The sequence below is a fragment of the Neophocaena asiaeorientalis genome, unplaced genomic scaffold, assembly GCF_003031525.2.
Source record: "Neophocaena asiaeorientalis asiaeorientalis breed wild unplaced genomic scaffold, Neophocaena_asiaeorientalis_V1.1 scaffold547, whole genome shotgun sequence".
Classification (NCBI taxonomy): Eukaryota; Metazoa; Chordata; class Mammalia; order Artiodactyla; family Phocoenidae; genus Neophocaena; species Neophocaena asiaeorientalis.
The window spans coordinates 3,143,406-3,155,238 of record NW_020185330.1 but is presented as its reverse complement, the minus strand read 5'-3'; the positions used below and the strand labels follow the sequence as shown (position 1 = coordinate 3,155,238).

The window sequence follows — 11,833 nt, the reverse complement described above, 5'->3', positions numbered from 1 at the left end:
GAGTTGGAAAATATTTTTTTTTTTTTTTTTTTTTTTGCGGTACGCGGGCCTCTCACTTTTGTGGCCTCTCCCGTTTTGGAGCACAGATTCCGGACGCACAGGCTCAGCGGCCATGGCTCATGGGCCCAGCCGCTCCACGGCATGTGGGATCTTCCCGGACCGGGGCACGAACCCATGTCCCCTGCATCGGCAGGCGGACTCTCAACCACTGCGCCACTAGGGAAGCCCTGGAAAATAATCATTTTGCAACCATCATGGTAAAGATGAAATCTGGTAAGAATCATTAATGGATATTAAATCCAGGGGGAAATTTTACTAAAGAACAGGATATTTGTATGGTCTTAAAGCGCCTCCCCACACACTGCTTATTACTTGCAAGGGAGGGAAAAAAAAGGAAACAGTGGAAAATTGGATAGACAGATGGATGGAACAGAATATATATTCACAACGTATATCACAGACTCGGGGTTAATATCTCTAATTTATAAAGAACTTTTAAAAATTGAAGAAAAAGTGACTGAGAGATCAAAATTTACATCACCAATGAGGGAAAAGAACCTCCCATTCTTCTACAGGTGATGCCCTGAAACGCACACATCATCACCTGCGTGGTACACTGGCTGAGAATGCTCAACTCCAATCTAATCATGATGAAACATCAGACAAAATGAGAAATGTTCTATTTTACAAAAACAGTGTGTGCATGTGACTCTATTCTTCAAAAATGCTGACGTCATAAAAGACAAAAGAAAGGCTATGGAAATGTTTCAGATTAAAGGAGGTCAAAGATACGTGACAAATACGACATCTGACTCTAGACTAGAATCTGTACTGGAGGGGAAGACATGTTGTAAAGAATACTGTTAGACAGACTGACAACTTGGAATATATATTATAATAGATTAGATAAAATATTATATCAATGTTAGATTTATAAAGTAGATAACCATATTGTAGTTATACAAGAGAATATCCCCATTATTAGGAAAACACACTGAAGTATTTGGGTGTTAAGAATCATCATGTATACAACTTATTCTCAATTCATTAAAAATATATATATACACATACACCCATAAATACGTATGTGGGCAAATGGTGAAAATGGTGCAAATGTTAACAATTAACAATAGGAGATCAGGGTAAAGGGTATATGGATGTTCTTCTACTTTTTTATTTTTGCAAGTTTTTGAAATTATGTCCATAAAGAAAGTTAAAAAACAACAACAACCCTATTATGGTTGTAAACATACAATATCCTTTACAGCCTTATAAGGATTTATTAATTTGGCAGTGACTTCAGAGGCTTTTAATACTAAATCAAAATGACAGGATTGGTAAAAGATAGTAATGTTATCACCTACTACTAACAATCCTGCCATTTAATTTAACATTAAAAGCCTCTGAAGCTACTATCATGCTAGTTATGAATATATATATAGTTGTAGATTTATATTTGATATGGAAAAGATGTTTAAAACATACTATTAAATGAAAGCAGATCCCAAAATAGTATGGACAGTTTGATCCCATTTTTGTTTTAAAATTACATACATAAAGGTCTAGAAAGATACAAATATTCACAGTGGTTATCTTTGGATGACAGAATACAGGTGATTTTCTTTTTTTCCCTTTTGGCTTATCTAGATTTTCTACTTCTATTTCCTGCCACAAACATGTATCATTTGAGTAGTACAGAAAACAAACTAGTATAATTTAGTAAAAATGAAAAAAAAATTTAAGTCAAGGTCTTGCAGTGACAATCCCTACTTTCCTTATCTACCTAAAATACAAACTGGTTCCTAACTACACAATCTGAATGTAATTTATTACTGTTACAATAGGAGTGAGAGAGTTAAAAAATTTCTTTTTTAGATTTAGAATTTCTGACCCCAGATAAAATACTGAAAAACCAAATGCCCAATTTGCTTTTAAAATTAAGAACAGAGAACATTCATACAAAATATACTAATATGCTTTAGTGCCAGTGTTAGGCCCCACCTGAGAGATAAGAAAGCGAGAAGCAAGGATTAACAGGAAAAAAAGAAGGGAACCTACTGATAAGAACAGAAGATACAGAGAAGGACCCAGGCAGGGATGTGTATACAAAGGACCTGAGAGCCAGGTACTTTGCCCTGTGGGAATAAGCCTCCCCCAACCACAGCCGGGCCAGTAGACTTCATTTCAGTTGCATCAGGGACCTGAGAGCAAATCTTTCCCTGTTTAGAATGCCACTGAACTGTACACTGAAAAGTGGTTAAAATGGTCAACTTTATGTTATATGTATTTTACACCTCCCAACACCAAACACACACACACACACACACACACACACTCACTCACTCTCTCTCTCTCTCTCTCTCTCTCTCCTTCTCTGTTTAGACTGAGGAGGAAAGTTAGAAAATAAGGAAGAGTCTGAGTACTCACGTTGACAAAGAGCACCAGCAGCGAGAGGGAAAGGAACCACAGGGGAAGCTGAGAGGAAGGTGACAGATCTGACCCTTTCTGTTTCGAATGAAAGGAAAGAAGTAGGGGAGCTTAGAAGAGATGGGGGACACAGTGGTGAGAGAAGGGCTATCTTGCCCAGGTAGGCAGAGTGAAGGACGGAAAGGCTGGACATATCAAATACCAACTTAATAGGTCTTATTTATCTTCAGTTGAAAAGAGTGGGAGGGCCAAAGGGAGGGAGAGGGGAGACAACCAGAAGAGCTCTCCTATGGACTATTCAGGAGCTTGGCTGTGAGGCTCTATGTGGCTCACTAACATTGCTTGGAATGACTTTTTTTTTTCACTTATCAAATTTACTGAGCACCTATTGTGTTTCAGGCACTCTGTTAGGTTCTGGAAATACACTGCTGTTAGTATGACTTTTATTTGGAAAAAACAAACTGACTTCAGCTCAATGGAACTTCAATTTGATAAAATTAACCCCGTTCCCCAAAAAACTACAGAGGCATAACTTATTGAGCAGGGTCTAGATCTCCCAATTAGGGTGTGTACCTTCCAAAGCTCAATGTGTGCTGGTTTTGGTGAGATACTCCTGTTAAAAACAAAGCATACTGCCACAGGACTACAAAGGCTCAGAATCGAGCCCTGCTTCCATCTCTTATTTCCTGAATGCCTGGGAGTTTTCTTTAGTCTTTCAGTGTCTATAAGACAGATGCCCTAACACACAAAGTTGTTGGAAGGAATAAATATGTTAATGGTAGTGAATGTACTTTGTATATTACGAAGTGTCATAAAAATGTTACCATATCTTTATTCATCAACATATCTATTTCATGCACTTCAGAAAAGTAGTAAATTGTGTATAAAGCCATTCTAATCATGATAGGATTTCACCAAAAGTTTATTTCACGTACAAGCTTCTACCATACTTATAGAAATGTCAGGCTCAGGACCTTTTAGACCTCTAACATGCTTTTATCTTCCTAATTGGGATAAACTACCAGACTAAAGAAATAATTAGCACATAATGAGAAAAGGAGATTAAAATAATTACTGAAAATATAGGGACCAAACACATATAAGATGTAGGTGCAGCAGGGGCTATGATGGAACCAAGATGACTGCAAACATGCAAAGAAAAGAGTGGATACTGTCTTAATATCAAGCCCTTCAGATCATTACAATGCTTATTTATTCAGTGCTAAAAATGCTAGGAATAAACATGCTTCCTAACAGACCTTTTTCTATGTGGCAAAAATGACAGAATATAGGATGATGAAATTAATGTAATTCAAGTCTATCTTTCATTTTCTAAATAAAATCATATTCTTGCAATCCATATGGAAAAAAACAAGTCATGCTCTGAAGGAGCATTACACATATAAAACACATACAAGTGTACTTGCCCTGTATTCATTTTCCAAAAAAAATGTGTCCAGGCCAAATATATATCCTCAGAAATTAAAATAAACCTTTTTCTATTTCACCAAATAATTAAGAACCATCATCCAAATCACTTAAAAGTTAATGTTTCCACAATTTTAAAATTACTTACAATATCATAAATTTCTCGGTTATCTTCATCAGCTAGGGTCAACAGTGCTACCAATGGATAGCGAGATCTGGGCACTGTACCAAAGTCTTCAATTTTAGTATCTTTTGGTAACTGGCAATATATTTCTTCTTTGCTGTCCTTTTTAATACTTTTTGAAGATGTAAAGAGAAATTGCCACTATAAGCAAAAATACAATATACCAAAGGGGATAAATAATAACTTAGCAACACTATTTTATCCATAAAAAGTCTAATGTCTAAAATTTTCATGTGCTAATGGATATATCAGATAAAAGGATACAAATACTGCTCTTGATAGAGATATTCACTATACAGAGCATCTTCTAATGCTTGAGGAGTGTTTATTCGGAAGCAATAAAAGTGCTTCTGCAGAGCTTCATATAATTTTTGAACACTGCACCCCCAGTAGCAAGTAAGGAGGCTATCTTCAAGGCAATCTGTTGTCAAAGTTATGCCAGCTGTGGAAAACAAACGAGACAAAGAGAAGAAAATTACCTAATGCTATGTCTACTACAATTATACATAGCCAGTAACAAAAAGCTTCCTTTTGGTTGCTGGCCAGGCTGACGGCAGTTAAAGGAACTCATTAAAGGGTATGTGCCTATAAATGAAGGAAATGGTCTCTAAAACAAAAGATATAAAAACTTCAATGTCTACACAATTTTAAAGCGCTGTCAGTAAACTCTAATTTACATTATTTTATATTTATTCTTGGAAGTTATAAAGATTTTTTTTGATGACTTCAAGACTCTTCCCACATAAATTTCAAAAACTGAAATACAGTTCACTATTGATAACCTACCACTCTAATAGTGTATGTAATCCTAACTACAAGAAGTAATAGAGCTGTCTCTAAAAGTGGATGCATACAACCCATGCGGTCCAGAAGATGATCAGTGGAGTAGGAAAAACATTAAGAAGAAATTGAGCCTTACTAACGTTAACATACTCATTGACAACACTGATATACTCCTGTCACACAGTTAATGTCCCATGTAATATGCAAAATATCCTAAGGAAAGAGTGGAGATTCCAAAACATGGAGGGTTTAATAGTGTTGCCCTCATTCATTTGTTTGCTTTCAGCATAGTAAAATATATTACAATTTAAGTAAACCTGATTAAGTGGATATATAAGTTATAAGTGGACATTCAAATTATCTTATATAGTTTTGCCTATTTACCTAACACTTACATAGGACTTACTATGCGGCACCTATATGATTTTTTCCCTTGCTCATTGCAGTTGTAGCAATATTAAGTTCAAGGGCAGCAGCATCCAATGTCTCATACTGCTGGCAGTGCAAGCTGCAATATCTAGTGCTCAGTGGCCATGGCATACTTACCAGAGCAAAAGGGCATGGTTTTGGTCATTGTTCCTGGCTGAACAGCCTTGGTCTCTGATTATGGCTCTCCAAACCTACGGGCAATTCTGTAAGCTACTCAATGTCCTTGGAATCATTTCTGTTGTTTGCAAATAGGAATTTTTATTGATACATTATGTATTTTTTAAAAGGTGATCAAGAGTATGAGTTGGAAGGAGATACACAAACACAAGCAGATGCTCTACAGCAGGGGTCCCCAACCCCGGGCCGTGGATGGGCAGCTGTCCGCCGTAGCCTATTAGGAACCAGGCCGCACAGCCGGAGATGAGCAGCAGGCGAGAGACAGAAGCTTCATCTGCCGCCCCCCATCGCTCACGTTACCGCCTGAGCCATCCCCCCAACCCTGTCCCGTGGAAAAACTGTCTTCCATGAAACGGGTCCCTGGTGCCAAAAGGGTTGGGGACCGCTGCTCTACAGGACACCAAAATCGAGCTTTACACTTTTCTTCTCACTATTCAGTAGTATGTATACAGAGTCTCAGGTTCTGAACATGTACAGTAGCAGCAACATAGAGCAATTTCTAATCATCGTTAAGCAAAAATCTTAATTGGCAGGAATTTCACATAGGTAATTGGAACAGAATTTGATTTCAAATTTTTAAATAATGCCCAACATCAGGTATTAATTCAAGAATGGAAAATTCAGTTAGTTATTTTTCTTGATTAACTATTGAATAGCTGAAGAGGAACACTCTATTAATACAAATTATATATATGTGTATATGTATACATATATATTAAAATCACACATACTTTCCTCTATGTCACTAAAGAACCACAAAACGTGAGGAAAGGAAAAAAAGTTGGACGTAGACAGGACAGGAAAAAATATAAAAGGCATATAAAAAAAAAGTAGAAAAAGAAAAAAAAAAAGGAACCCAGAAAATGATTTCTTAATATTATTGTATTACTGGCAAAAATGCAAAAAAATGTGAAAAGATCTATGTTTAGAGCACTAGTTATAGCAAAATGCTGGAACCCACCCAAATATCTATCAATAAGGGATTAAATGAATAAAATATGGAATACTTTATTTTTGTTTAACATCTTTATTGGAGAATAACTGCTTTACAATGGTGTGTTAGTTTCTGCTTTATAACAAAGTGAATCAGCTATACATATACATATATCCCCATATCTCCTCCCTCTTGCATCTCCCTCCCATCCTCCCTATCCCACCCCTCTAGGTGGCCACAAAGCACCGAGCTGATCTCCCTGTGCTATGCGGCTGCTTCCCAATAGCTATCTATTTTACATTTGGTAGTGTATATCTGTCCATGCTACTCTCTCACTTCGTCCCAGCTTACCCTTCCCCCTCCCCGTGTCCTCAAGCACATTCTCTATGTCTGCATCTTTATTCCTGTCCTGCTCCTAGGTTCTTCAGAACCATTTTTTTTTTTAGATTCTGTATATATGTGTTAGCATACAGTATTTGTTTTTCTCTTTCTGACTTATTTCACTCTGTATGACAGTCTCTAGGTCCATCCACCTCACTACAAATAACTCAATTTCGTTTCTTTTTATGGCTGAGTAATATTCCATTGTATGTATGTGCCACATCTTCTTTATGAATTCATCTGTCGATGGATGCTTAGGTTGCTTCCATCTCCTGGCTACTGTAAATAGAGCTGCAATGAACTTTGTGGTACATGACTCTTTTTGAATTGTGGTTTTCTCAGGGTATATGCCCAGTAGTGGGATTGCTGCGTCGTATGGTAGTCCTATTTGTAGTTTTTTAAGGAACCTCCGTACTGTTCTCCATAGTGGCTGTATCAATTTACATTCCCACCAACAGTGCAAGAGTGTTCCCTTTTCTCCACACCCTCTCCAGCATTTACTGTTTGTAGATTTTTTGATGATGGCCATTCTGGAATACTTTATAATGAAGTACTGTAACTCTTAAAAAAGAATTGAGCCATATCAAAATATCTGCATGTACTATCGTGGAACAATCTTCGGAATATATTGTTAAATGAAAAAAACAAGGTGAAGGGAAGTATATATAGTATGTTACTGTTTATCTCACAGGAGAGAATATCTATATATATGGTTTCACTTACACTAAAAAAAGAACAATGGAAGGATAAACGTTAAAAAAATATATATAAAAACTCAACTTACAGAACATAGAAACCTACCCAGTGTGTTTGCTTTGTAAAAAGAATCAGAGTTCCAGCGGTTCAGAGCTGCATACAAGACTTGTGTACAGAATTTGTACATCTGACTACAATAGGGAGTGTCAGAGTCCACTCACCACTGGATACTACTCATACTTTAACATAATATGTCTCTGAAATTAATAGGTTAACAAAAAGAACTACAGAATCTATAAAATTCTACTCCCTACAATCTTTCATAAACTTTTCCATTAACAGACTGACAAGAGAATGTCTCCCTTTAGTTCTTCCCACTTCTTTGCAAATAGAATTCCCATTCTTACATTTTCTTAATCTTCTATAATTCAGTGTGGACACAACGGCATCTTAGATCTGTTGATCTAACAGATCAATAACAGATCATTAACAATACTGGGGCACAGCCATAAACCAGAAAATTCAGAAGCCAAATTAGGTGAGGCAGCATGGATGTGACCTCCCTCAACCTGCCCTTACGTGCCTAGCTGTAACAGCCAAGTAAAGCACAGCACAAAAGATAGCCTTGCAAAAAACTGGAAGAAAAAAAGGACTACAGTCAAATGAGTTGAGCCGTTAAAAAAGGAGAAACCCTAGGGCAGAAAAGCCACAAACCTTGAAGAAGAAGCCCTGAGAAAGAAGAACTATATACGAGGAGATCATGCATGAGGATAATAAAACCGGAGGGAGTACTGGGAGCTGAAAATTTTAGGTTGTAGGGAAGAGAGGTTCACAAATTCCTCCAAAAATGCTATGTGTGTCATCTTGCACAAGGGAGCTGTTTACAAAAGGACAGCAGAATTCCTGAACCACCACGGTTCTGCACATCTTAATCAGGAATGTTTTCTAAACAAGTTAGTTTTCTCTGTCCTATCTTGAAATTTGTTCTTCCTAAGTGCAAAATGTCAGAATGAACCCCTCATCTACCACTGGGGGAAAAAAAGGTCCTTAGTTCCCTTTAAGTCAATTCAACTCAACTAATATACCCTGAGTACTTACTTTTTTTAAAAAATAAATTTATTTATTTTATTTATTTATTTGGCTGTGTGGGGCATTTGTTGCTGTGCACAGGCTTTCTGTAGTTGCGGTGAGCGGGGGCTAGTCTTCATTGCGGTGCGCGGGCTTCTCACTGTGGCGGCTTCTCTTGTTGCAGAGCACAGGCTCTAGGCATGCGGGCCTCAGTAGTTGTGGCACATGGGCTCAGTAGTTGTGGCTCGCAGGCTCTAGAGCACAGGCTCAGTAGTTGTGGCACACAGGCTTAGGTGCTCCGCGCCATGTTAGATCTTCCCAGACCAGGGCTCAAACCCGTGTCCCCTGCATTGGCAGGTTCTTTTTCTTTTCTTTTTGCTGTTTTGTTTTTGTTTTTCAGCAGCTTTATTATGATGTGCTTATAATGATTTTCTTTGTATTTATTCTACTTGGGGTTTGTAGTGTTTCTTGAGTCTGTGGCATCAGATCCTTTATCTGTTTTAGAAAATTCTTGGTTATTGTATTACTTTTACAACATTCTCTCTCAGCTTTCCTTCTGTAATTAATGGTGTGTGTGTGTGTGTGTGTGTGTGTGTGTAATGCTCTTTTTTATCATTATTCCTGAAGTATAGTTCTTCAGAAATCCCTAACAAAAATCATCTGATACTTGTCAAATTCTCTATTCTTTGGAAGAATGGGACTCAGTATTTTGGTTCCACCTGTCCTAAGAAATTTCAAAAGCTCTGTTCAACTTCACAGCCTCTCAGCTACTGTTTTCTACTCAGCTTCTCAGTCTCTTAATTACTCAATTATAAACAAAGAAAAACACCAAGCGTCAGGCTAATGGCAGGTGGACTCTTAACCACTGAGCCAACAGGGAAGTCCCTGAGTACTTACTTTTAATGTCATTAAAGCTTCTACCCTGGGGACATGGAAGCATCATAAACCCACATATATTAAATAATAACAAAGCAATCCCAACAACCCACGCCTAGTAAACAGAGCTAAACAACTAAGATTAAAACTGATTCTCTGCTTTATTTTCAAGTAAATCAGGTCTCCAGATGTTCACCCTTCCTTCTCTATGTGCCAGGCATCTTAGGTACAGCAGTGAAAATAAAGACTTGCATTTTTAAACTACCTATCTACACATCAAATGAAATAACCTCTTACAATCTCACAATTATTGCTCAGAATATTATTTCAATGTTCTGGTTAGACACCTTCAATAACATCCACTATTCCACAGTTTAAACAAATGAATTTTATTCTACTGAGTATAATTCCCAGCAAAACGTTCTTCTTATTTCCCCACAGAACATAGATAAAGAATGACATGCATTGCAAAACTACAATGAGGTACCACCTCACACCAGTCAGAATGGGCATCATTAAAAAGTCTACAAATAACAAATGCTAGAGAGGGTGTGGAGAAAAGGAAACCCTCCTACACTGTTGGTGGGAATGTAAGTTGCTGCAAGCACCATGGAAAACAGTATGGAGGCTCCTCAGAAAACTAAAAACAGAATTACCATATGATCCAGCAATCCCACTCCTGGGCATATCCAGACAAACCTATAATTCAAAAAGATACATGCACCCTTATGTTCACAGCAGCACTATTCACAATAGCTAAGACATGGAAACAACCTAAATGTCCATCAACAGATGAATGGATAACGAAGATGTACATATATAGGATGGAATACTACTCAGCCATAAAAAAGAATGAAATAATGCCATTTGCAGCAACATGGATGGACCTAGAGATTATGATACTAAGTAAAGTCAGTCAGAAAGAGAAAGACAAATACCATATGATATCCCTTATATGTGGAATCTAAAATACGACACAAATGAACCTATCAATGAAACAGAAACAGAATCACGGACATAGAGAACAGACTGGTGATTGCCAAGGGGGAGGGGGTTGGGGGAGGGATGGAGTGGGAGGTTGCAGTTAGCAGAAGTACGCTTTTATACATAGAATGGATAAACCTACTGTGTAGCACAGAGAACTATATTCAATATCCTATGATAAACCATAATGGAAAAATACATTTTTAAAAATGTATATATATGTATAACTGAATCACCTTGCTGTACAGCCGTAATTAATACAACATGGTAAATCAACTATACTTCAATTTTAAAAAGAGGGACTTCCATGGTGGTGTAGTGGTTAAGAATCCGCCTGCCAATGCAGGGGACACGGGTTCAATCCCTGGTCTGGGAAGATCCCACATGCCGCGGAGCAACTAAGCCACAAGCCACAACTACTGAGCCCGTGTGCTGCAACTACTGAAGCCCTCATGCTTAGAGCCTGTGCTCCGCAACAAGAGAAGCCACCACAACGAGAAGCCCGCGCACCACAACAAAGAGTGGCCCCCGCTCACCGCAATGAGAGAAAGCCCGTGTGCAGCAATGAAGACCCAACACAGCCAAAAATAAATAAATAAACAATTTTTTTTAAAAGGAATGATATGCATTAGTATTTGAAAAATTAAAATACTTCAGTAAGCATGCAACAAGTCTGCACACTTAAAATTTTTTTCACATACTTCACTAATGCTACTGTTAGCATCTAGTGTGTTGGACATAGCAGAGAGGTCTTCTACTTACTGGGTATCTTTTCATTTGCTTCTAACATTTACAGGGTGGGCTCTATTTGAGACTTTTTCTGTGTGAAAGACAGACTGATGGATTTCCTCACACATTCTAGCTCACAAGTGGCCTGTATTTGTTTGCTCATGATGTGACAGTTCTTCTTTTTCAGGGTTTCCAGGATTGTGGAACTGTGCTACAGGAAGGACAGTTTTGTGCTGGTGGATTTTTTTTATTGGCAGTCCTGCTCAAAAGCCAGATGTGTGACATTATAGCAGGTCTAAGTACGTGTCCATAGAGGTTAGCGATCAGGAAACCACCACAGTTCTGCACATCTTAATCAGGCATGTTTTCTAAACAAGTTAGTTTTCTCTGTCCTATCTTGAAATTTGTTATTCCTAAGTGCAAATTGTCAGAATGAACTGCTTATCCACCATGAGGGGGAAAAGAGGTCCTTAGTTTCCTTTAAGTCATAGGGTAATCATACAATATTTATAGGTAAGGAATAGGAAAAAGAAATTTTGTACTTTTTCAACGTAAATCAAGATTTACTTAAGGTTGGACTTCCCTGGTGGCACAGTGGTTAAGAATCCGCCTGCCAATGCAGGGGACACGGGTTAAAGCCCTGGTCTGGGAAGATCCCGTATGCCGTGGAGCAACTAAGTCCATGTGCCACAACTACTGAGCCTGCGCTCTACAGCACGTGAGCCACAACTACTGAG

The 11,833-nt window shown here is 37.9% G+C and overlaps 1 protein-coding gene across 1 annotated transcript in view; it reads right to left on the bottom strand.

Annotated features, from left to right (window-relative positions):
- CGRRF1 (cell growth regulator with ring finger domain 1) overlaps nt 1-11,833 on the bottom strand; it is a 29,751-nt gene that overhangs the window by 4,227 nt on the left and 13,691 nt on the right. Inside the window, exons 3-4 of the mRNA XM_024734798.1 lie at nt 4,304-4,481; nt 4,004-4,151 (exon numbers count right to left, since the gene is read on the bottom strand). Coding sequence (XP_024590566.1) covers nt 4,004-4,151; nt 4,304-4,481 — 326 coding nt within the window. The remainder of the gene's footprint in view (nt 1-4,003; nt 4,152-4,303; nt 4,482-11,833) is intronic.